Source organism: Budorcas taxicolor, chromosome 4 (assembly GCF_023091745.1).
Source record: "Budorcas taxicolor isolate Tak-1 chromosome 4, Takin1.1, whole genome shotgun sequence".
In the NCBI taxonomy this organism is placed as follows: Eukaryota; Metazoa; Chordata; class Mammalia; order Artiodactyla; family Bovidae; genus Budorcas; species Budorcas taxicolor.
Genome location: NC_068913.1, coordinates 35,058,266 through 35,085,121, shown reverse-complemented (window position 1 = coordinate 35,085,121; position 26,856 = coordinate 35,058,266). Strand labels below are relative to the sequence as shown.

General features: G+C 39.3%; 1 protein-coding gene across 1 annotated transcript in view; it reads left to right on the top strand.

Moving 5' to 3' along the window:
* The first annotated feature begins 2,130 nt into the window (after positions 1-2,130).
* CROT (carnitine O-octanoyltransferase) overlaps positions 2,131-26,856 on the top strand; it is a 50,386-nt gene continuing 25,660 nt past the window's right edge. Inside the window, exons 1-7 of the mRNA XM_052638824.1 lie at positions 2,131-2,227; positions 2,826-2,913; positions 5,430-5,565; positions 9,467-9,591; positions 11,164-11,345; positions 11,522-11,646; positions 16,545-16,653. Coding sequence (XP_052494784.1) covers positions 5,451-5,565; positions 9,467-9,591; positions 11,164-11,345; positions 11,522-11,646; positions 16,545-16,653 — 656 coding nt within the window. The 5' untranslated portion in view covers positions 2,131-2,227; positions 2,826-2,913; positions 5,430-5,450. The remainder of the gene's footprint in view (positions 2,228-2,825; positions 2,914-5,429; positions 5,566-9,466; positions 9,592-11,163; positions 11,346-11,521; positions 11,647-16,544; positions 16,654-26,856) is intronic.

Genomic DNA, 26,856 nt, shown 5'->3' with positions numbered 1-26,856 from the left:
AGCAATGAGAAGCCTGTGCACTCTGCTCTCTGCAACTACAGAAAAACCCACGCAGCAACGAAGACCCAGCGCAGCCAAAAAGAAATAAAGTTAAATAAAAAACGTTATTATCACTACTTGTAGTAATTACAAGGTTTTCTTCACAAAAATATTTTGACTCACTATCAATTTTTAACCTTGGGACAACTTCTTGTTATCAATATATGTCATGTGCCTGAACATACGGCTCAAGAGCCACTATCAGCCACCCCACTGCAAGAGATGTAAACTAATTCAAATTTAACCCGAACAGAATTCAGAATCTTCCATTAAAATTCATATTATGTGTTTTGAAGAAAAATAAGTCACTTTTTAACTATATGCTTTGGGGAATTATTGGTAGACTTGCTTATTCATATATTTTTAAAGATTACCTTTTCTCCCCTGCATACCCGAGTGATCCTTTGCATTCAGTCCCAAGGGTTTTTTCTTTCTAAGAATCCAGGAGTCTTTACAGAAATATTGTGTTTCCCTTTAAATTAACAAGATTAGGAGGCACTGAAGCTAAGCGACCCTAAATTCTATGGCACCCTCAGATATTAGATATGCAAAAACTGTAAGAGGTACCAACATTTACTAGGGAAGAGAAAAAAATACTTTGAAGTTTATTTTTGACTATTTTTAAAATTGTGTTTAAGAACAATACCTTGCAAACCAATTTTAACATTATCCAGAACATAGCATCTAAATACTATGATAGTTTCTTTCCCCACATCCTTGTAAGCCAAGTTTAACGTTATCTAGAACATAGCATCTAAATACTATGAGTGAAGTTTTTTTCCCCACATCTTCACAAATTACTACAACTTTATAATCCCTTATCTGAAACCTTATTTGGCCTGGCAGATTTCAGAATTCAGAACATTTATCAGAAAAGTGTGTCTGCAACATATTATGTAACACCACTAGCAAGCACAGAAGATGCACTGCAACCAAACTCATTTGTATTTTTGTAGCAAACTTACAAATACTCATTTGTATCCTCAGTTTCCTTCTGGTCACATTTTACAAAGTTAGGAAAAGATTGGGACCTGGGACGGACATGTTAATTCGAAATCCAGTTATTTATATGATCTCCATTTCACAGTCACTGTAAACTATTGGCCTTTTCTTTCACAAAAATGAAAATGTATTTAAAATGAAAACTGAAACAGTGTATTTCCAGGAGTAAATGTAAAATAGATTTGCTTGTGAAGCTATGTTAATTGTATTATGACCTTTCTCTAGCACTTGCCTAGCTCTCTCTGGTTAAAAACTCTTTTCTTGGTGAGACAGTAGAAGGTGTCAGGTCCCCCTGAAGCTTGCAGTGTGAGTCCCTGCGCGCTTCAAGGTCCTCGGGCAGCAGGGAGAGCTGTGGGAGGGTAAGGAAGCTCTGACAGTCCAGTGCTGCAGGATGTCTAGCTGGGCAAATTTCAGCCTCAGTGGATGAAGCAAAAGAGAGACCAAGTGGGGATTTATGTGGTTACTGTTCTCTTGGTAGGACATGGAGGGAACGACAGTATTCGTCCTTAAGGCACTTACTTGGGAGTCACAAAAAGTGACGAGGAGTTCTTCACTTTGGGAAGAGCGGCTACTAAGTAGGAGCTTAGTAGGAACTGGAGCTAGAAGAGGAACAGCGCAGCGAGCTTGCACTTGCACAGCTTGCGTGAAAACAGGCCATTTGTTTTTATACCGGTTCCAGAAAGCGGAGCGCAGCCCAACCTCAGCTCCAGCCACGTCCCGAGTGAGGCGCTATGGTCCACCGGCTGCAAGCAGTTACTGGCAGGCTGGATTCGGACTGTGGCCCTTCCGGCCCGCCCGCCAGGCCTGTCGGGGGCGGGCAGCTGACCTGGAAAGCCCGAGAGAGGCGTGGCCAGGTCGCGAGAAAGCGCAGACCCCGCCCTCCGCGCCTTCAAGGACCGGGCGGGCCCCCAGAGCATGCCAACCAATCCCCGTTTCCCGGTGACCGCGGGGCGGGACCCTCGCGGCTTTCCGTCCAATTCGCGCTCTTCTGGGCTTGAGCGGAACAGGCCGGTGCAGCAGGGGGGTCGGGACTATTTGGCTGGCGGAGTTTGCGCTCCATCCCTCTCTCCCCTAATATTTTGGGGGTGGGGAGAAGTTAAGGACAGAGTTAAATGGTGTAGAGCAGCAGAGGTGACAGGACTCGGCGGAGGTGACTTCGGGCATGTCGCTGGCCCGAGTCTGAGAGGTACTCCTGAAGTTGGGCCGCTGGGCTGGTCCGTGGTGGTGCTTCGTTAGATTGCTGTCACCTGGTGGCTTTTAAAGTGTGCGGAGCTGCCTTTGTGTTGGTGGGGGTCGTCTCCGAGCTCTCGTCGCCCTCTCCTCCTGTCTCTGGAGCCAGGCTTTGAACTTGCAGCCCTGCGATAAATCGCCAGCACCAGGCCCCTGGGCACCGGGAGGTACACTGTTATCGGGGGCTTATCTAACGGAAGGGAGTGCGGTTGTCCTAGTAGTTAACCTAGTTAATCCGTGTAGTAATTTTTATCTAGCTTTCTGGCTAAGGAAAGGAAATGGCAACCCACTCCAGTGTTCTTGCCTGGAGAACCCCAGGGACGGGGGAGCCTGGTGGGCTGCCGTCTATGGGATCGCACAGAGTTGGGCACGACTGAAGCGACTTAGCAGCAGCTTTCTGGCAGATGGACTTTTTGCGTGTTTGCTGTGAGTTCCGAAGGGATGAGACTTGGCGCCTCCCATCCCTTTAGTTGTATGTCTTCCACCCTCTTTTACTAGTTTTTTTTAATTTTTTACTCCTGGAATTGTTAAGCTTGTTTTCGCCCTGCCCACAGTTCAGCTCAGTTCACACTCCTGTGGTTCCTGAACAGAATTGTTGCAACAAGCACTTGGCAGTCCTAAACAACTCGTCTTGGTTTACCGGTATGTGGTAATCTATTCCTTTTACTTCTTTTTCCTGATTCTGTTTTGTACTCAGAGTTTCATCTTACTGCTCCTAGTGGGCACTGTAATTAAGTCCGGCATCATCACTTTCCTAAAGCATTTATTTATAGGTTTTTTTGGAATTGTATTATTCAGTCTTTGTGATTGAGAGTTCAAAACAATCCTCCATGAAAGAATCTGATAATTCACGTTTTTACTGTGTACCTCTTGCTGAGTTAAGACCGTAGTGATTATGGAATTGATCCTCGTGGTCTCAGATGCCTGAGGTGTAAGTGGCACGGATGTATACAGAGAATAGTTTGTTTTTCTACATAGGTGTATTAGTTTCCTATTGCTTCATAACACTTTATCACAAACCTAACAGTTAAAAAACAAATTTATTAACTGGCATCTCTATAGATGCAAAGTTTGGGTAGGTTTAGCTGGGTTCACTGCTTAGTGTCTCACAAAGCTGAAATGAATTTGTTGGTCCCGGCTTTCTGAGGGAGAATCCATCTTCAGATTCACTGAGGTTGTTGGTAGAATTAATTTCCATGCAGTTATTAATTTCCATGCAGAATTAATTTCCATCAGGACCGAGGTTCTCATTTCCTTACTGGCTGTCACCTGGGCCTTCTCTCAGTTCCGCGGGAGCATGTGCATTTTCAAAGCCAGACAGCACCTTCAACCCTTTTCATGCTTTTAATCTCCCTGACTCATCTTTGGCCACCTCTTGGAGAAAGCTTTCTGCTCCTAAGAGCTCAAGTGATTAGATTAGGCCCACCTGGCTAATCCCTCTCCTTTAAGGTCAATTTTGCAATAACACCATCACAGTCCAAGAAGTGATAATCTCATATTCACAGGTTCTGGGTATTAGAGGGGGCAGAATCAAGAGGGCCACTTACAGAAATCCTGCTTAACATGATGTGGTTGTCTCAAAACTAGATTATTTTTATGATTCAGTTTCAAAGGTATTAAGGAAAATTAACCCTAACAACGACTCTGATTATTTGAGTATCCTCTCTATAAAGAAAGAAATTTAGATAAAGTTATTTGTCCCAGGGCATGTGAGTAGAAAATGACGAGTTGGTATTTGGACCCAGATCTGCATTTCCTTTAGTCCTAAAGTCATGTTTATGGATGGTCACAGTGAAGTGCAGTCAGTCATTTAGATAGGAAAAAGCTGAGGAATTGGAATATTTGTTGTATCTCAGTTTTGGATTATCTCTTTATATTAGTGGTATAGCAGCATAAGTAAAAGGTTTTTTTTGTTGTCGGTGGTGGTTTTTTTGTTTGTTTTTCTTAATACATCTAGAGGAAGGAGTTCAGGGCTAGTAGGAAGATGCTAATAGCCTCAATACCTGTCTCCTGTAAATGGGTCCAAAGTGCTAGTCCAGTTGGCACTTTCCTGCTTGGCAGTGAGGAGGAGAGAAAGCAGAGGAGAACACCTGTAGTTCCTTACAGGGGCATGATATGGAGGCAGCATACACATCCAAAAGCCATACCGAGCTCCAAGGGAGAGTAGGAGAGATACAGCTATGTGGCCTGCTACCTAGCTTAGACTCAGGATTCTGTTAAGAAAGGGCAAGAATTATATTGGCTTAAAGCAGTCTCTGCCACACCATTATTATTATTTTTTTTTTAAATAATGTTTTATTCTGTAACTTTCTGTGAGTGGAATATACTATTTGACTTTGCTATTAGTTTTAACAAGTAGTATTTGAAAGGACAGGAAATTCTTAATATTACTGTTCCTTGATTTCTCAGCTGCTATTTTAATATATAATTTTAAAGGCTTCTTTGAGGAATTTCTTTTTCTATTCACATTTTGTGTTACTTTGATTTCTCTGAAAATTAATACATCTGGAAAATGTTCAAGATTGCTTTACGATACTTGATCATTCTGTGTAGGCCTCACTGCACAATTAGGTTACAGCAGCTTGTCATATGACTTATGCGTTCTGTAATATTTTGTAAGTTTATGATTTAATGACTCTTCCATACCTTTTCATATTTTCCTCTTGAAATTTCTTTCTCTCAAGTCTATTATCCTTTTCTGTACATCTGCATTCTACCTACCCATTTAGACTTACTGTAAGTCCCCTCTCCCACTATCAGGTATGGGAGGAAGATTATGGTCAAACAAATCTGTATTTGAGTTGTTGGTTTGATCTTAGGCAATTTACTAAATCTCTAAGATTTGACTTATGTAAAATGGCAGTGAATGCCATTTTTCATAGAATGAAGATGAAAGAGATGACACATTTTCTATCACACTTACTGCAATACTTGGCTCAATAAAATATAGTGATATTGAGGATCACTCCTTGACCTCTAGCAATTTGAGACTCCTTTTTTTTTTTAATTGATTTTCTCTCTCTGACAAATCTGTGAATTCCTAAGGACTAGAACCAAGTCCTAGATATACTGTGATTCCTAAATGTTGACGTAGTGGATTGAAACTAGTACCTAAAAGAATATTTACGAGAGTTAATGATGAGGGCTTTTTTTTATAGTGTTCCTATTGTGACTGCATCATGGAAAATCAACTGGCTAAATCAACTGAAGAAAGGACATTTCAGTACCAAGATTCCCTTCCATCACTGCCTGTTCCTTCACTTGAAGAATCATTAAAAAAATACCTTGAATTGGGTATGTTTGTGATCTTTTAATGTATGTTAATATTGCTAGCAGCTTAACTGTGAAATTGTCAGAAGTTGATGAAGGTCTAATTGTTTTGTCCTCTAAGTGAAAAGTGAAAATGAAGTCGCTCTGTCGTGTCCGACTCTTTGCGACCCCATGGACTGTAATCTACCACACTCCTCCGTCCACGGGATTTTCCAGGCAAGGGTATTGGAGTGGGTTGCCATTTCCTTCTCCAGAAGATCTTCCCGATCTTGGGATTGAACCCAGGTCTCCCGCATTGTAGGCAGACGCTTTAACCTCTGAGCCACCAGTGAAGTCTTTGTCCTCTAGGCTCATGATAATTAAAAGTATCCTTAAAATGTCCAAAACTTTTCTGTCTTTCTCTCATGTTAATTTTTCCATAGTTAAAAAGCCAGGTAGTACTATTAGGTTTACAATAAGTAGCAGTCCTCTGCCTCGTTTCCCCCACTGCATTTTCAAATATCTACTGCTTGTGTTATCTCCAGATTTAAACTAACATTCATATACAACTCCTTCTTAGATTTTTTTTAGTTGTAGATATTATATGTTAGTTCCTAAAAAGATGAAGATTTAGCTCTCCTACATACCCCTAACCTCCAGCTTCATTTCTCAACATTTATGCAATGTAACATATCACATTTTCCCTCTAATTTTCTCACTGTTGCCCAGAATCACCATTTGCAATTTAATTAGTGTTCACCTGATTTAAATCTGGATTTACCCAAAGTAGGACTTCCCTGGTGGCTCAGATGGTAAAGCGTCTTGCTTACAATGCGGGAGACCTGGGTTCCATCCCTGGGTCGGGAAGATCCTCTGGAGAAGGAAATGGCAACCCACTCCAGCACTCTTGCCTGGAAAGTAACATGGACGGAGGAGCATGGTGGGCTACAGTCCATGGGTCTCAGAGAGTCAGACACGACTGAGTGACTTCACTTTCACTTTCACTTTACCCAAAGTAATTTACCAGACCATGGAGGGTTTGGGGGTATGCAATTATTCACAAGAGAACCATTCAGGGTACAGTACCGTAATTACCTTTTTGCTGCATTTTTTTTTTTTCCCTCATTTTTCATTTGCTTGCTTTGCTTCGTATCTACAACTAACTCACTCCAGATATCTCACTACACCTAAAAATCCCTGAATCCACTTAAATACACGAGATAGTCACTCAGTTTCATTTCTTCTTAGAGACATCCCTCCTGGAGCCCCCTACCTTCCTGTTGGAGTTAGTGTTTACTTTTCTCAGGATGGCTGGAGGTTCTGTAGCCATCACTCTGGTGGTTCTCTTCACCTCTCTCTCCTGTGTTGGATTCCCTGGTTCCTGGGATCTGTTTTCCTCTTTATGTTTGCTTATTTTGAAGTGCATCTTTAGAGGCTACTTGAGAAAGGGTGTCTGGGAGGAAAAGAATGTTTTTATGTTACTCATGCTTGATTGTTTGGCTGAGTATAGAATTTTGGGTTGAAAATGACTTTTCCAAAGTTTTGAAGGGACTGTCTGTTTCTCTTGAGAAACGTGATGCTGTCCTGATGTTTGACCCTTTATATGTGACCTGTTGTTTTTCACTCCCTAGATGTGTTTGGAAACCATTTCTTTATCTCTGTTATTCTGAATATCTCAGTGATGTGCCATGATGTATAGGTATTTTCATTATTTCTCTGAACATTCAGTGGGTCCTTTCTGTTTAAAAACTTATGTTCTTCAGTTCTAGGAAATTATTCTTTTTTTTAATTAGAGGAAAATTGCTTTATTATGTTGTGTTGTTTCTGCCATACAACAAAGCAAATCAGTCCTAATTATATGTATATCCCATCCTTCTTGAGCCTCCCTCCCCCACCACATTCCACCCCAGAAATTTTTAAAGTATCACTTGTTTTGTAGTTTTCTCCTCTCTTTTTTTTCCACTCTCTTTCTGAGAGCAGCTCCTATTACTTGAATCTGGTTCTTCTGGGCAAAGCTTTTAATTAAAAAGTTGTTTTCCTTTCATTTTATTAGTGAAAGTGACAATGTTAGTCACTCAGTCATGTCTGACTCTTTGCAACTCCATTGCCTGCAGTCCACCAGGCTTCTCTGTCCATGGAGTTCTCCAGGCAAGAATACTGGAGTGGGTTGCCATTCCCTTCTCCAGCAGATCTTCCTGACCCAGGGACCCAGGTCTCCTGCGTTGCAGGCAGATTCTTTACCTCCTGAGCCACTTGTCCCTTTTTGGTCCGTTTAATATTTGGTATCATCAGTCCTTTTTTGGTCTGACTCCTACATGAAAGGCTTTCCTCTAATATGTGGCAATCCTTTGTCATTCACATTTGAGTCAGATCCTGAGAAGCTTATGGGGAGCTCTGAGTGTGTGGGTAGACCTTGGTGACCTGTGGGCCTTAGAATGAACCATAGAGGGTAACAGGGCAGAGATCGAGACGTTCTATTAGGACATATCCAGATGCCCAGACTCCTTTCTCTTGGACTGATATTTTCCCTGAAGAATTCTCTCATCTTTTGCTAAGAAGGCAGAAGCCTGATGGCCAGGGTTTGGAGAGCTGAGTGGAGGAAGAAGCAGGAGGGATCATTGCTCTAGTGTGCACTTTCATTGTTAACCCTCTGTTTAAAATGTGAGCTGGAATCCACGTATTCTGCTAGTCTGGTACAACTTCTCCTAAGGGTAACATATTTCTAACGCTATTAGCAGGGAGGAAGTTGTCTGGCTTTCTGGCGTGTAGGAGATTCACAAGGACGGGTGTGGATGGGGTGGTTGTCAGCTGCTTTTATAGGCAATGAAGCACTTATACTGTTGTCAGCCTCATATTGTCCCTTGTCTTTAGAAGTCTGTGTGTCTTGAATTCTTGAACCTTCCTAGAGTTCCACTGCTTGTTGTTCCACAGGACTTGGCTTGCTTGTTGGGTTTGCACCAAACTCTTCTTACCTTCCCACTTCTTTCTAGTCCCTAGGCTGTGGATACTTCGTCCGTTCTGTGGTCAGTCACCATTTCCCCACGTGTTTTCTAATTTGTAAAGTGGTAACCTCTCTGCTGTCCTCTCTTCTTTCATGTTCTTTGTCCTTATAAACCTACACCTTTTTAGTAATTCTCATTTTAGTGAGTTACTAGAAGTGAAGATACATTTATGAACTTAGTTCCCTTTGTTTAACTGGAAGACCTGATTTTTTTTTTTCTTTTTTTGTCACCTACTTTCATCTGGGAATTCTAGTTTTTTTTTTTAAAAAAAAAACCTTTCTGATTATCCACTTGTGCTCTCTGAATGCAGCTATTTAAATTAACTTTAAGATTTTGAGGAGGCAAAAATAAATCAAAAGGAAGATATTAATGTCCCTTGATTTCTAATTAAGGGATTTCTACTTTCATCTATAGCTTAATTTTCAGAACACTTGGTTTTCATGGACTAGGCACCTTGTATTCGGTGTATGTGTTCATGAAGAAAATCATTATTGGCCACAAGTGATCCTAAACTGCTCCGGGAAGGCTATACACTTAAATCTACATATATGCTGCATTTACATTCATAATGTTTAAGGCTCTGCTTGAACATTAATGGAAAGAAGCTCTAATTTCTCACAGTAATGGCTAAACAGGATTTACTTTTCTATTGGACTAATAACTAGGTGATAGTCCTGTGTGTCATTTTAACTATCATTGTCTAGAATGATTTTAAAATAATTTTGGGAGAAATACTTATCAGACTACATAGTATCCATTGTTTTATTTTTTGAAGTATTTTGCATTATTGCTTTTCATGTTATAAACTAATTTAGTGGACTGCTCTTATATATACATAAGTGTTTTATGTAACTGAGTCAAGATTTATGTAAGTAATAGTAATTGAGGTGAGTTTGTGGTACTTGACATCTAAATACTTCAACGCATATTTCTTCCTTTTACAGTAAAGCCATTTGCAAATGAGGAAGAATATAAGAATACTGAAGCAATTGTCCAGAAATTTCAAAATGGTATTGGAAAAAAATTGCAGCAGAAATTACTTCAAAGGGCAAAAGGAAAAAGAAACTGGGTATTTATGTTATTGTATTTATTAGAATATTGATACTTAATGAAAAGTAAACGTGTATCTAGCTTTCATTTTAAAATTATTACTGTAGAATATACTGTAGAATACTATTACTGTAGAATTATACTGTAGAATCCTTAGTGTTGTCTTTACCATCCAAATGAATGAATGAATTGTTTAACTCTGGGGAGTTTTAAGTATTGTGTGTGGGTTCCTCTTATTATGTGGGGGAACTTGGTAAAATGCAGAATTTCTGGGACCAGTGATTCTGATTCAGTATCTTGGGAAAGGGTGCCCTGCTAAGTCACTTCAGTTGTGTCCGACTCTGTGCGACCCCATAGACGGCAGCCCACCAGGCTCCCCCGTCCCTGGGATTCTCCAGGCAAGAACACTGGAGTGGGTTGCCATTTCCTTCTCCAATGCAGAAAAGTGAAAAGTGAAAGTGGAGTCGCTCAGTCGTGTCCAACTCTTAGTGACCCCATGGACTGCAGCCTACCACCAGGCTCCTCTGCCCATGGGATATTCCAGGCAAGAGTACTGGAGTGGGGTGCCATTGCCTTCTCTGAAGGGTGCCCAGATATCCTTATTTAACTACCCTATGCAGTTTTGATGCAGGTCATCTTTAGACCATGTTTGAGAAAAACATTTTGCCCAGATAATCATAGCCTAAAAACCCAAAATACTAAAATAGATATCACATTTATGGTGTGCAAATATTTATACAGTGCACAGGAGAAAAGGGCCGTTAGAAAACTGGAGTGAAGAATGGTTATGAGTATTCTGTGTTTCAGTTGGGTAGATTGAGGAAACATTGGTATAAAGATTTCAGTAATTTTTCACAAGGAATCTTCTTTGATTTTTCATCTTAACTACTCTACTTCTGTAGGATGAGTTTTTGTAATTTAAAATACTGCCTTAGTCTAGAAATAATGTTTTTAACTATCATTTAGTTTTAGAAATAAAAAGCAAGCTGATCTTTTTTTGTCGTTTAGATACCTATAATGGAGTAATACAAGTTTATATGTCTAGATTCCTTTTTTCTCAATTTTGAGCTTTCAGTGACTTTAAATTAGGATAAAGGTTAAAGAAGTCATTGTTCTGCCTGTATCCTTTTCACTTATATTTTTTCGAATGACTGACTATAGTTTGTAACATCAAATTCTTCAAAAAGAGCTCCAGGTAATTTGATGAGATCCACTTACTTACACATGAAATTCAGTTGCAGTTGTGAACAGGTACTCTGAGAAAACACACCTAGAGTGCTTTGTTGGATATTGGTAGTTTTAATATGCTCTGTCTGAAGGTGTTTCTTTCAGTGCTTTCTTGTTTCACATTTTTGATAATGTAGTTAAACTTGAATAGTACTTAATTCAGATCCCATAATTCCAAAAGAAAGAAATGATCACAATAGCATTTTTACTATTTGTAATGATTTAAAATGAAACATGTTTTTAACTGTTGAAAAGTAATTAAAGAAAAAAGAACAAATAGAGCTTTTTTTTCCTTCTCAGCAGTTACACCTTCAGGTATTGATACTATCAATAGCATTAGGCTGATGTTCTTAATTTCTTTTAGCTGGAAGAGTGGTGGCTGAATGTTGCCTACCTGGATGTTCGTATACCATCACAACTGAATGTCAACTTTGGGGGTCCTGCAAGCCATATTGAACACTACTGGCCTCCAAAGGAGGGCACACAATTGGAAAGAGGAAGTATAAGTCTTTGGCATAACTTGAACTACTGGCAGCTATTAAGAAAGTAAGGATAGTTATGTCAATTCAGTTACATATTTACCCAAAGTCTCTGGTGGCAAAATGTTGAGAAGCTTAATTTACTCATTTGGGGATGAATACTATAGGTGTGACTGGTTTAAAAGTTTTATAATGATTTCTTGGCCAATATACTTTTGTTTGTTTGTTTGTTTGTTTTAATAGAGAAAAGTTAGCTGTTGAAAAAGTTGGAAATATTCCTCTAGATATGGATCAATTCCGAATGCTGTTTTCCACCTGCAAGATTCCAGGAATTACTAGAGATTCAATTATTAATTATTTTAGGACTGGTAAGTAGAAAACGTTTGTACTTTTTCTGGTAAAAGCATTGGAATTTGGATAGTTTTTTAAAGATTTATTTATTTTATTTATGGCTGCGCTGGGTCTCTGTTGCTGCACGCAGCTTTCTCTAGTTGTGGTGAGGGGGGCTTTGGTAGTTGCAGCACACGGGGGTAGTTGTTCCTCAGCATGTGGGATCTTCCTGGACCAAGGATTGAACCCATGTCCCCAACTTTGGCAGATGGATTGTTTACTACTGAGTCACCAGGGAAGCCCCAGAATTTGGTGGTTTTGCTGCAGTTCTTCTGTGATGCTGTGGAATGTACTCTGTTGTTGGCCGTGCTGTGTGCCTTACGGGATCACAGTTCCCTGACTCGGGACAGAACCCAGCACTGAGCTGGCAGGGAATTCCCATGATGTTATGGCATGTACTATTTCGAAGAGTATTTCTTACTGGATTTTGACTAGTTCTATTGGATTTTGATTTGGCCTAGTCATAGAAAGCCTAGGCTTTCTATGAACCTTATCTTTCAGCCATAGTGATTTAGCTAGAAATAATTTATGGAAATGGATTTTTTTTGAAACTGTGTCTTACATGGTTCAATACAAACCTAATGCTTGCATTGTATCATTTGATCATTTGAAATGGTCGTTTTGGAAAATGGGGAAAGCACACATTCTGTGCAAAGGTAGGGTACCTAAACAGTGTTGAAATGTGTGTTTATGAGTTTGCAGTTAGACTATATGGTATGTTGTATTTTTTCTTAAGCAGCAACAGTAGAAGAGGGAGTGAAGGATTTTTGCGAGGGAGAAATTATAATGTTGGGTATGGAATCTACTCTGGTTAAGGAGAAAATTGAAGAAATTATGTGTTGATGGGGATAACAGTGTGCTAGCGACTGCAGCTAAGAGGCTAGTCTCAGTAAGGAAGCAATAATTAGGCCTGGTTTGAGGTTTTTGCTGTTTTTTGTTTTTTTGTGTGCATGCTAAGTTGCTTCAGTCATGTCTGACTCTTTGTGACCCCATGGACTGTAGCCCTCCAAGCTCCTCTGTCAATGAGATTCTCCAGACAAGAATATTAGAGTGGGTTGCCATGACCTCCTCCAGGGGATTTTCTGACCCAGGTTACTTACCTCTTAAGTGACAATTAAGGCTAATTCAGTTTTGCTTTTCACCCTGTTCACCTCATTTTGCCCAAGAAGTTCAGACTTTGAATGTCATCTCTTGTCCTCTGGATTCATAGAGCAGTGCATAACCTCATCTGACCCAAGTTTCTCGCTGCTGTGACCCACCTTCCACTACTTCCCTAAATTCTTCTGCTGTACTTCATGGAACTCATGGCCAGCAAAATCCTTTATATCCTCCTCCTTTTCTCTGAAAGCTCCGCTTCCCTTTTGAAAGCTGCTGTTTCTGAAACCTGGTTATTTTTTTTACACTTTTGCTGTGACCATCTCAAATGGAGACTTTGTTTTTCTCTTATACTTTGTTACTAAAGGGCGAAAGGGAGAGTAGAAGATGTTGGTGTCTTTATTTCCCACTGCACTTTCCATTTTATCTTTTTCCTTACAGTTTGAGCTTTTGAAAAAAAGAAATGCTAGCAGGCTATGTCACCCCTGCTTGTCATTGCCCCAGTGATGTCCTTTTTGATCATTTTCCTTCCTTCATTGATGGGTTTAGCACCAGTCTCACTGACTGTCTCTCCATTACTACCTCAGTCACATCCTTGATAACTTCAGCCTCCATGTGTGGATGACCCATGGCTTCTCTTCTTTCTTTCCTTCCTCTAGGAATCTGTACTCCTTCTCAAGCAGCCACCATGACTATGGCCATGCCCCAGACTTGCTTATAATAAAAACTCTCTTATCTCCAACAGTGCAGTTGTAGGCATCTCACTCTGACCTCCACTTTCTCTTCACAACTCACTTCCTTTAGGTCTACGTCAGTCGTTTTTTTGACACCTTGACTTAAAATCCAGTGACTCTGCAGTTCTTCACTTCCATTTCTCCCTCCCCACTGCCAGATCTTCACATCTTTCTGTGATTCTTTACTCTTCTTACCTCTCCCCAGCATATATTAAATACATTCAAACCTTTGCTCACCTGCCCCCTCCTCATCTCCATCCCCACCTCAAAGCTGTGTAGATTTTAGTCTTCTGCTTTTACTCCACATATTAAAGACATCTGCCCTAGTAGTTTACTTGGCCAGAGGAATCCACAAAACGTCACTTTTCTCAGTTAACCGCACGTGGATCCAAAGCACTACCTTGCTGTATTTTGTCAGGATATTCTCTCACTTTCAGAGAAGACTGTTTGATGACTTTCTCCATCTTTATTCCTAGCTAACGAACTCTTTTACTTCTCAACAAATGTAATGTTTTTATCATCAAAGTCGCTAACCTATCTGGCAGGAAGACTAAATGATCTCCAGAAATGTCCACTTCCTAATCCTTGGAACCTATTGAATGTGTCACCTTAAATGATAAATGGGAATTAGATTGAGAATGAAATTAAATTTGATAGTCAGTTGAGCTTGAGATGGGGAGATTATCCTGGGTTATTCACCTGGGCCCAGAGTAATTGCTAGAGTTCTTATAAGTGAAGAAAGAGAAAGCAGAGAGAGCCAAAGGGTAGAAGCATGAGGAAGTTATGATCCTCCCTTGATGGCATCAAAGATGGAGGAATGGAAGGGATTCCCTGCTGATCCAGTGGTTAGGACTCAGCACTGTTACTGCCGGAGTCTGGGTCCAATCCCTGGTCAGGGAACTAAGGACCCTGAAAACTGTGTAGCACAGCCAAAAAAATAAAAAAAAAAATTTTTATTTTTAAGATGAAAGGATGGAGCTCTGAGTCAAGAAGGAATATGGGCAGTCTTTAGAGGCTGAAAAATCAAAGGAAACAGATTCTCCCCTACAGCCTCCAGAAGGAACCCAGACTCAGGGATAACCCTCATTTTAGCCCAGAGAGACATTTCAGACTTGTAGTCTCCAGAGCTGTAAGACAATAAAATTTTCTTGTTAGTGGTGATTTATCACTAAGTTAGTGGTAATTTATTACAGCAGTCATAGAAACATATTCATTCAAATGTTGGCCCATTTTGCAGCCCCCTTGCAGTGCACTATTACATATTCATATACTTTGTCTTCTCTCTGTAAAGATGGATGAACTGTTCTGATTCCTAAGGATAGCCCTTCTGCATGATGTCCTGGGCTCCACCACCTCTTGTTTAATCAAGGGCCTTGCTTTTGCATTATCCTTCTCTCTGTGCTACATTAACAATTTTCCCTCTTGACTGGGTTGGACAGATTTGTATTATTTCCCATCTTAAAAAGAAAAAATTGACCCCTTGCTTTCTTTCAGTGTCACACCCTAGTCAAAGCCGCCATCACCTCTCTGGTTGTTCTCCCCTGGACCACTTCAGTTACCTCCTAACTGATCCTGCTATATATTCTCTCCCGCTTATAATCCCTTCTTCATATGGCAGCTGGAATGCCCTTTGTAAAGTATTAATTAGATGACATTATTACTGTCCTGATTAAAACCTTCCATTGGCTTCTTTTCCATCATTTTAAAAATTTCAAGCCCTTCCTAAGGCCCATAGGATGTAGCTGCAATTTTTTCTGCCATTCTGCTCATTTCTCTCTGCTGCAGCTGCACTGACCTTTTTCTCCCTTTAAGCAGACCAGCTCCTTTTGCCCTAATGCCTTTGCGCTTGCTGTTTGCTTTGCCTGAAGCTCTCTTCCTACACACATTTCTGTGTTAGCTCTTTTGCTTTACTTTGGTCTCTGCTCAAATGTCACCTCTGATGTTTATCCTTAGGTAGCACCCTCTGTCCTCGTCTCCCCAAGTATTAACTTAGCCTCAGGTTTATTTCCTTTTTATAGTACCAAATTTTAAGTAGTAGAGGACAATAAAAGGTAGTGACGGTAAACATAAAAGGATACGGAGGTTTATGAAGGGGAAGAAATGGTTTGGAAATAGCCATGAGGGACACAGAAAACACATACCCCAGCTCCGAGGAAAGAGGGCTTGAGGAAAGAGGATATAAGAGGAAAAATAATAGTGCTTTCAGGAAATAGTTCTTCCTCATAGCTAATGAGTAGATATCGTGAGATAACATGTGTAAAGCATTTAGCACATTTCCTTGTACATATCAACCAATAAGTTTACTTCCAATGGCAGTATATGACTTTCTTAACTTTCTTCCCTCGTTTTTTGAGAGGGAGGAGGCAGAGATCATATAGGAAGACCCTTGTCAGGGCCTAGTACTTGAAAAATGGGACTGAGTCAGAATAGTCTGTTATTTACAAATCTCAAAAATAAATAGTTCCTGGGTAATGTGTGCCAAATGAATCATACAGTCAATTGTCAGTGGCTTACCAGGTGTTATCAGAGCCTAAGGTAACACTACAGTTGGGCAAAATTCTTTCTTCTTGCCACTCAAGCATAAAGTACCCTTATTCTACTGAAAAATAAATTTTACTGAGAAATCCTAGCTAGATATTATTGCAGTTTAATAATCTGATGATCAATCAACAGTAAAGTAATCCCCCAAAGAAACTTAAATAATTCTCCTCCTGGACTTTTCTGCAACCCCTTCCCCCTCCCTGCCTATCTATAAATAAAACTAGAAAGCCCTGTAGTAGTATGGAATTTATATGATTCTTAAAGTATACAGAATTTGAAACATGAAAATCTAAATGTTTTACATAGAGAGGTTTCAAGAACATGTATTTATGACATATTAACTGAAATTTTTATCACCTTATTAAAGTGTTTTTATTCATGTGACATATTTGATGAATATATAATAAAATATTGGAGGAATGATTTTTTTCTGTTGGATATAAATATGCAGCTTTACTCTTGCTTTCAGAGATTTGAGTCTTGTGTTTTCTTTTTTTTTTCCCCAGAGAGAGAAGGACATTCCCCAAGTCACCTTGCAGTGTTGTGTCGAGGCCGAGTTTTTGTCTTTGATGTAATGCATGAAGGCTATCTGATGACTGCACCAGAGATTCAGAGGTTTTCAAACTACTTTCTTGAGTCTCATTAGGTTTTAAACTTTTACTTGAGTTAAAAAAAATGTTCGACAGACATTACCTTTTAAAAAGTGATAGTAAGCTGAGAAATAAGAATTTTATGTATGCTAATTTTTAAAAGCCTATTTTTATTTTATTTTTGATTTAAATTAGCTTTTCATTTTACTCATTGTATATGAATAAACTCTCCTTGGAGAAAAGATAAACATTACAAACATTACTCATCCCATTCGCTGCCCCAAAATTAATCACTTTTGCTAGCACGGTGTATTCTGTCCTTTCAGACCTATTGCAATGAATTTACATGCACATACAGATTTTTTTTAAAAAGAACATATATATGTATATTTTACATATAGTATGTAGTAAAAGTGAAAGTTGCTCAGTCATATCCGACTCTTTGTGACCCCATGGACTGTAGCCTGCCAGGCTCCTCTGTCCAGGCCAGAGTACTGAGTTGGTAGCTGTGCCCTTCTCCAGGTGATCTTCCCAACCCAGGGATCAAACCCAGGTCTCCCACATTGCAGGCAGATTCTTTGCCGTCCAAGCTACCAGGGAAGCCCATAGTATGTATTTTATATATATATATATATATATATATATATAAAATGTATAATACTGTGTAAGGAAATGGCAGCCCACTCCAGGATTCTTCCCTGGGAAATCCCATGGGCAGAGGAGCCTGGTGGGCTGCAGTCTGTGGAGGTCACAGAGAGTTGAACACGACTGAGTGATGAAACAGCAAGCAGAGTATTATTTTTGATGTTTATATTTTTAAAGTTAGCATTATGGAAAATTTCCAAAGGTAGAGGGAATTATATAATGAAGCTCCTCCATGTAGTCACCCCTAGATTCAACAGCTATTATAGTAACTCCTAGCTTCAACAATTATAAATTCATTGTCTTATTCAGCTATGCCTCCTTGTGCCCCTCCCATCACTCCCTCACAGATTATTTTAAAGAGAATCTCAGACGTAATATCCTTTCACTATAAATACTAAGCTTCTCTAAGATATAAGGACTCTTAAAAACATAAACATAAAAAAATTTACCACACCTAATGACTTGCTTCTCCTAAAATATTAACAGGAATTCTTTAATATATTAATATACAATCAGTTGTTCAAATTTTCTGGTGTGTCTTCTAAAATTGTATGTATGTGTATATATTTTAAATTATTTTTATTGAGCATTACAAACCTGTACACAAGCACACACAGAAGTCCACAGTTAAATACTCATGCATCTACCACCCAGGTCAAGCTACAGAACATTTCCATTATACCCCTTATACCAGAAATCCCCCTTCTCAAGTGTGATCGCTTAGCTTGCTTGCAGTTTTTATTAATACAAAAAGTGCTGCTCTGAAAATTCTTGTAAAAGTCTTTGATGTATACATGCATGCATTTCTGTCTCATTACACTCAGGAGAGGACTTGGGGGATCATAGTTTATGTGTATGTTCAGCTTCAGTGGTCATGCCAGTTTTCCAAAGTATTTGTGCTGATCAACACTTCCCACTAGTATAGGAGTGTTGTAGGAGTTCGTTATACATTCTTGATATGAAGCTTTCGTGGATTTCAAAGTGTCTCTTTGATCATAAGAAATTCTTCATTTGAATGTAGTCCAATATAACAATATTTTACCATATGGATTATACATTTTGTGTACTGTTGATTTTTTTTCTAATTTTTTAAAATTGGAGTATAATTGCTTTACAATGTTGTGTTAGTTTCTGCTGTACAATTGCATGAATCTACTGTATCTGTACATATATCCCTTCCCTGTTGAACATCCCTCCCTACTCTCACCCTTGTAGATCGTCATAGAGCACTGAGCTGAGCTCTCAGTGCGCAGCTCAGCTCAGCAGCTTCCCACTAGCTATTTTACGCATGGAGTGTATCTATGTCACTGTTACTCTCAATTCCTCCCACCTTCTCCTTACCCCCTCTATGTGAATAAGTCCGTTCTCTATGTCTTTGTCTCTGTTCTTGCCCTGAAGATGGGTTCAAGAGTACCATTTCTCTAGATTCCATATATACATGTTAATAAACAATGTGTGTTTTTCTTGCTTCACTCTGTATGACAGATCCTAGGTTCATCACATGACTACAAAGGACCCAATTTCATTCCTTTTTATAACTGAGTAATATTCTATTGTATCTTCCTAATCTGTTCATCTGTTGATGGACATTTAAATTCCTTCCATGTTCTGGCTGTTGTAAATAGTGCTGCAATGAACGCTGGGTACATGTGTCTTTTTGAATTACGGTTTTCTCAGGGTATATGCCCAGTAGTGGGATTGCCGGGTCATACGGTAGTTTTATGCTTAGTTTCTTAAGGAACCTCCATACTGTTTCCCATAGTGGTTGTATCAGTTTGCTTTCTTACTAGCAGTACAAGAGGGTTCCCTTTTCTCCACACCCTCTTCAGCATCTATTGTTTGTAGATTTTTTGATGGTAGCCATTCTGATTGGTGAGGTGATACCTCATTGTAGTTTGGATTTGCATTTCTTAGGGATGTTGAGCATGCTTTCTCCATCTAGTCAAGGCTATGATTTTTCCAGTGGTCATGTATGGATGTGAGAGTTGGACTGTGAAGAAAGCTGAGCGCTGAAGAATTGATGCTTTTGAACTGTGGTGTTGGAGAAGACTCTTGAGAGTCCCTTGGACTGCAAGGAGATCCAAGCAGTCCATCCTAAAGGAGATAAGTCCTGGGATTTCTTTGGAGGGAATGATGCTGAAGCTGAAAATCCAGTACTTTGGCCACCTCATGTGAAGAGTTGACTCTTTGGAAAAGATTCTGATGCTGGGAGGGATTGGGGGCAGGAGGAGAAGGGGACAACAGAGGATGAGATGGCTGGATGGCATCAGTGACTCAATGGACGTGAGTCTGAGTGAACTCCGGGAGTTGGTGATGGACAGGGAGGCCTGGCGTGCTGCAGTTCATGGGGTCGCAAAGAGTCAAACACGACTGAGCGACTGAACTGAACTGAGCATGCTTTCATGTATTTGTTGGCCATCTGTATGTGGTCTTTGGAGAAATGTCTGTTCAGGTTTTCTGCCCATTTTTTTTATTTTTTATTTTTTTTTAATTTAATATTGAGCTGCATGAGCTGATTATTTTTAGGGGTTTATTTTTAGGGGTTAATCCCTTGTCAGTTGCTTTATTTGCAAATATTTTCTCCCATTCTGAGGGATGTCTTTTCATCTTATTTATAATTTCCTTTGCTGTGCAAAATCTTTTAATTAGGTTCCATTTGCTTATTTTTGTTTTTATTTTCATTGCTTTAGGATGTGGGTCATAAAAGATCTTAATGCAATTTATGTCATCTAGTGTTCTGCGTAGATTTTCCTCTGAGTTTTGTAGTGTCTGAACTTCCATAAAAAATTTTTTTTCCTAACACATTGTTTGAAAGATATTTTCTTACATTGTGCTCTAAACTTTCATTCTTTTATCTTTCACATTTACATTAAAAGTCTGCCTAGAATTGATTTTTGCATGTGTCATGAGGAAAGGGGTAGTTTTATGTATTTAAAAATAGTTTTTTAAAAAATAATTAGTCGATTTATGTTTGGCTGTGCTGGGTCCTTGTCACTGTGCTCAGGCTTTCTCTAGTTGCACCGAGTGGAGACTTCTCTTCATTGCGGTGTGTGGGCTTCTCATTGTAGTGACCTCTCTTGGTGCGGAACACAAGCTCTAGGGTGCGCAGGCCTCTGTAGCTGCCATGCACGGGCTTAGTTGCTCCGCAGCATGTGGAGTCTTCCCAAACCAGGGATCGAACTCGTGTTCCTTTCAGTGGGAGGCTGATTCTTAACCACTGGACCACCAGGGAAGTCCAGAAAATAATTTTATTTTAGGTATTTTTCTGCAGTTCATTTCTTTTAGTGAATAATAAGACAGTGAATAATAAGACAATAATATATTCATACTAGAGTAAAGATTATCAACCTTACTCTTTTTAACTGTCATATAGAATTCCACCAAATGGTCATACTATATGGTTTGACATTTCTCCTTTAGTACCTGTTGATGCAGTTTGCATTTGTTACTATAAAAAACAGTCAACATTTTCAAGCATGCCTCTTCGTATATTTGTGAGAAAATATCTATGTGTTGACATTAGAAATGTACTTTCTGGATCATAGGATACCCACCTTTAAATTTTCAAAAAGAGTCAGATTGTCATTGACAGCAGCACTATGTTTCCTGCTAGTGTTTTAGGAGGATACCTACTTCTCTACATGGTTGCTGACATGGTATAATTAAACTTAAAACATGGTGAACTGACCCATGAAAAATGGTTTTCATTGTTGCCTGAATTGACACATCCCTCATAACTAGTGAAATTGAACATATTTCTGTATGTTTATAGGTCACTCATATTTTCAATGAGTTGCTTTTGCCTGTTTTTCTATTTGCTATTTTAAAATTCTTATTGATTTGTAGCAATTATATGTCTGGGCACTCATCCTTTAGTAGTTATATGGGTTGAAAACATTTCATTCCAGTTAGCAAACTTTTTTAATACTTGAACAGGCATTGTTAATTTTGATATAGACAAAAAAGATCCATTTTTTAGGTTTTTTTTTTTGCTTTTGTTTCTTGGATAATCTTTCTGTCTGTTCCAGTTGTATTTTAAAATTTGTTCCAAATTTGACATAAAATAATTAGATCAGGCTTATTACTTGGATTACTGAAAGCCACTCTCTCAGAAACTGCATACATGTGATTTGTGGTCTGAATTCAGCCTGTAGCCTGTTTTGCTTGGATAACAGAATTTGAATTGCTATTTAAAAATCAGGAGAATTCACATAAACATGGACTTCTGTTTTTATTCATATAAATACTTGGATTTCTGTTCTTCATTAAAATAAAAGCCTTGTTTGTTCAGATTGTTAACTCTGATTCAGCCTCACAGGTGGTTTTCTTGCTGCCCTACATTCTCTATAGTCATCAGTCCTGTGACTTTGAAAATTCATATTTGATCATGTCTCACCTTTGCTTAAAATTCTTGAGTAGTTCCTTGAGGTCTAGCTAGCAGTCTCTCTTTTTTTTAACTGTGGTCTCGATTGGACCTTCGCCTGTCCCTTCAACCTTGTCCTGCTCTTCCTCCCTCTGCATCCTGTTCTTCTACCCAATTTCTCTGCTTGCAGTTCTGATGTGTTAGGTTATCTGTAGCCTTTGCATGTGCCCATGCTTTCTATTGGACTGCCTTCCCCTGCCTTGTCCACCTTTTAAGTCAGAATTGCTCCTCACGCTTTGTTTCTGCTCACATGGCACCACAGGCTTACTACTTCCTATTTTATGTCTTACTTCATAATTTCCCATTCCCTTTCCTCTCTCCATGGCCCAAGGACTTAGCCTCTTATTTATCTCTATTATATTGATTATTAAATTGTATTGAAGTCATTTATTTCTATATTTTCACCTTCAGATGGAGCTCAAAGAGATTACTTACCAGATTTTTTTTTTAAATTCCCTCTGCTTAATACAAAGCAGAAAGGTGTGGGTGTGGATGTGTGAGTGAACTGAGTGATTAGGCCAGCTCTATGCATTAGGATGGAGAAGGCAATGGCACCCCACTCCAGTACTCTTGCCTGGAAAATCCCATGGATGGAGGAGCCTGGTAGGCTGCAGTCCATGAGGTCGCCGAGAGACGCGACTGAGCGACTTCACTTTCACTTTTTACTTTCATGTATTGGAGAAGGAAATGGCAAGCCACTCCAGTGTTCTTGCCTGGAGAATCCCAGGGACGGGGGAGCCTGGTGGGCTGCCGTCTATGGGGTCGCACAGAGTCGGACACGACTGAAGCGACTTAGCAACAGCGATAGCAATGCATTAGGAAATTTTATTTAGAAACATAAGATATGTATTAGTAGTATAAGATAGATCGGTCAGATTCTGAATCTTATGAGTTGGTGCCTCAAAAGAGATGTGTTAAAATTTGCAGTAATCCAGGAAAGAAGTTAAAGCTTGGAACTTTAGAATATGGAACACTGTTCATAAACAGTAAGATTCTACTGTATGATACAGGGAACTATATTTAGTATCTTATAATGAACTATAATGGAGAAGAATCTGAAAAAGAATATATAAAAGTGAGTCACTTTGTTGTATGTCAGAAAGTAACGCAATGTTGTAAATCAACTGTACTTCAATTTAAATTTTTCTTAAAAAGAGATAAATGCAGAAAAAGTTTTGGAGATAAAATTAATTTGAATTGGTAACTGGATTTAGAAAGAAAGGAAGCTATTACTGAGTAAGTAGATAGTATTATAACAGAAGAGGAAGTAACCTTTCAATTTTCAGTTTTTTCTTGTTTTTAATACTGGCTTTGAGGCAATTCCCATACTACACAGTTCACTCATTTAAAGTGTATATTTCAGCATTTCTTAGAATGTTCAGAATTGTGCTGTCATCTTCACAATCAACTTTAGAACATTTTTGTCACCCCCTAGAGTAACCCTGAACTCATAAGCAGTAATTCCCCATTTGCTCCCCAACTCTTACCCATCCATTGGCAGACATTTCTCCTATTTCCCCAACACTCCCATCCCACCAGCCTGAGGTAGCCTTTCTATCTGTTTCCCTTGACATTTTGTCTCTATGGTTTTCCTTCTCTGGACATTTCATATAAAGGGACTCTTAAATGGCCTTTTCTATCTAGGCTCTTTCACTTAGTATACCTTACATTTTCAACATTCATCCATGTTGTGGTGGTCCTCAGTGTCAGCGGTCCTCAATCTTTTTGGCACCAGAGACTGGGTTTCTTGGAAGACTGTTTTTCTATGGACATGCACTGGTTTCATGATGATTCAAGCACATTACATTTATTGTGCATTTTATTTCTATTACTATCACATTATAATATATAATGAAATAATTATGCAGTTGTCACTTGTCACTCAGTGATAGGGTTTTGATATGAGTCCGTAAGCAATTGGTTTATCATGATCTCTGTGCAGTCAGACCTCTTCACTAGTGATGATCTGTATCTGCAGCCGCTCCCCAGAGCTAGCTAGCCTCACCACCTCAGCTCTACCTGAGATCCTCAGGCATCATAAGGAACTCACAGTCTAGATCCCTCACGTGCACAGTTCACAGCTCCTGTGAGAATCAAATGCCCCTGCTGATGTGACGGGAGGCAGAACTCAGGTGGTAAGTGGGAGCAATGGGAAGTGGCTGTAAATACAGATGGAACTTTGCTCACTCACCCACTGCTCACCTCCTGCTGTGTCGCCTGGTTCCTAACAGGGATTGGAGACTCCTGGTAGCATTTATTAGTACTTCCTTTTTTTTTTTTTTTTACTGAATAATAATGCACTTTATGGCTAGACCACATTTTATTTAATTATTTATCCGTTGATAGATGTTTGGGTTGTTTTGACTTTTTGACTGCTGTGAGTAACGCTGCTGTGGACATTCTGTGTATAGGTTTTTGGGTGGACACTGTCATGGGTGTATTCCTTGGAGTGGAATTGCTGGATCGTACTTCTGTGTTTAACCGTGTGAGGAACTGCCAAGCTGTTTTCCAGTATGAGTGTGCCATTTCACATTCACGTCAGCGGTACTTGAGGGTTCCAATTTATTCTCATTCTCACCAGCACTTGTTATTGTTAGCCTTTTTGATTGTAGCCATCCTAGAGAGTATGAAGTCGGATCTCATTGTGGTTTGCAGTTGTGTCTGCATAATGGTGAGATTGAACAGATTTTCATGTACCTGTGACGCTAAACTCTGGGAGGTAGTGAAGGACGGGAGCCTGGCGTCCTACAGTCCATGGGGTCACAAAGGGTCGGATACGACTTAGCAAATGAACAACAACTTGGAGAAATGTCTGTTCAAATCCTTTACCAATTCTTAATTGGGTTATTTGTCTTTTTTATTATTGAGTTGTAAAACTTCTTTATATATCCTAGATGTAAGTCCCTTATTAGATACATGAATTACATATGGTTTTCTCCCATTCTAGTGTTTACTTCACTTTTTTCATGGTTGCTTATGAAGGGCCAACATTTTAATTTTGGTAAGAGTTCAGTTTATCTGCTCCTTAGTTGTTTGTACTTTTAGGGTCATATCTTAGAAACCATTCCCTAATTCATAGTCATGGAGAGATATCTGTGTTTTCTTCTAAGATCAGTTTTGTCTTAATTTGTAGGAAGAGGTCAGGGAGATAATTTTTAAATGTATATTTAATTTGGAATGTTGGCAGAAATTGAGGTGGATATATCCAACAAGCACTTGGAAATTTGGTACTAGAAATTTAGAGAGAAAATAGGGTTAAAGTTAGAGATTTGGTAAAGGTGATAATTGAAGCTATTCAAGTAGTGGATGAAATTACGAAAGAAGAAACTTGTAGAAGAGGTTGGGGGAGGCCAGTGAGGGGAAATTTGGGAAGACACACATTTGACGGTGGATAGAGAACAACAGTCAGTGAAAAAGACCAATAGTCAGTGAGTTAGAAAGGCTGCAATGTAACAGTGCTACAGAAGCCAACACGGAATTTCAAGATTGACTCCTGGGTGGTAAATGACTTTATAAGAGAAAAATGAGACTGAGATAAAGCTGCTAGATCTTACGGGATGCCATTGCTAATATTCAGAAACACATTTTCAAGATAATCACTGGAGGACAAAACCTAATTACAGTAAATTAAAGAATGAGTGGAAAGTAATGAAGGCAGATTTTGAGGAAATATCAAGGATAAACTATTTTAAAATATGTATGATTCTAAAGTATAAATACTGTTAATGCAAATTTTTAAATATAAAAAAAATGCATGTGTACTGAAAACAAGTCCATAGATAGTCAAATTGAAAGAGAAGAGGGGTAATTACAGTTACCAAATCTATACCTCTTTTTACAATATGAATAGAGAAGTTATTTTTAAATCACCTTTGAGGTATGATTAACATATAAATCTGTGCATATTTTTCTGTACAACTGGATGAGTTTGGAGATAAGCATACATTGATTAAACTATTACCATAATGGATACCATAAGCATATTCATCACCCCCAAAGGTGTCCTTCCGTCTTTATTTGTAAAAAAATTTTTGGTGGTAAGAACACTTACCTTAAGATCTACCCTCTTAGCAAAGTTTTAAGAGTGTTGAGTTCAGTTCAGTCGCTCAGTCGTCTCCGACTGTTTGTGACCCCATGAATCGCAGCACGCCAGGCCTCCCTGTCCATCACCAACTCCCGGAGTTCACTCAGACTCACCTCCATCGAGTCACTGATGCCATCCAGCCATCTCATCCTCTGTCGTCCCCTTCTCCTCCTGCCCCCAATCCCTCCCAGCATTAAAGTCTTTTCCAATGAGTCAACTCTTCGCATGAGGTGGCCAAAGTACTGGAGTTTCAGCTTTAGCATCATTCCTTCCAAAGAAAGTACAGTTTTATTAACTACACTATGCTGTACAATAGATCTCTAGGACTGACTTATCTTGTATAACAAACTTTGTGTCACTTGACAGTGCTGTGCTTAGTCGCTCAGTTGTGTCCGACTCTTTGTGACCCCATGTCCTGTAGCCCACCAGACTCCTCTGTCCCTGGGGGTTCTCTAGGCAAGAATACTGGAGTGCCATGTAATACATGGTTGCCATGCCCTCCTCTCAGGGATCTTCCTAATCCAGGGATTGAACCCAGGTCTCCTGCATGGCAGACAAATTCTTTACTGTCTGAGCCAGCAGGGAAGCCTAAGAATACTGGAGTGGGTAGCCTATCCCTTCTCCAGGAGATCTTCCCGACCCAGGATTCGAAGCAGGGTCTCCTGCATTGCAAGTGGATTCTAATGCCTCCTCATTTTCTCCTTAGCCCAGCCCCTGGCACCCACTATTCTTTTCTGCTTCTAAGACTTTTATCTATTTTAGATTCCACATATAAGTGATACCATGTAGTGTTTCTTCTGTGTTTAGCTTATTTCATTTAGGATAGTGTCCATCAGGTTCATTCACATTGTTGCAAACAGTGGAATTTTCTCTTAAAGCTGAATAAAATTCCATTTGTATGTTTATACCACATCTTGTTTATTCATTCATCCATCATTAAATATTTAAGTTACTTTTGCCTCTTGTCTATTGAGAATAATACTGCAAGGAACATGGGAATGCACATGTCGCTTTGAGACCTTGGTTTTAGTTCCTTTGGATATGTACACAGAACTGGGATTACTGGATCATATGCT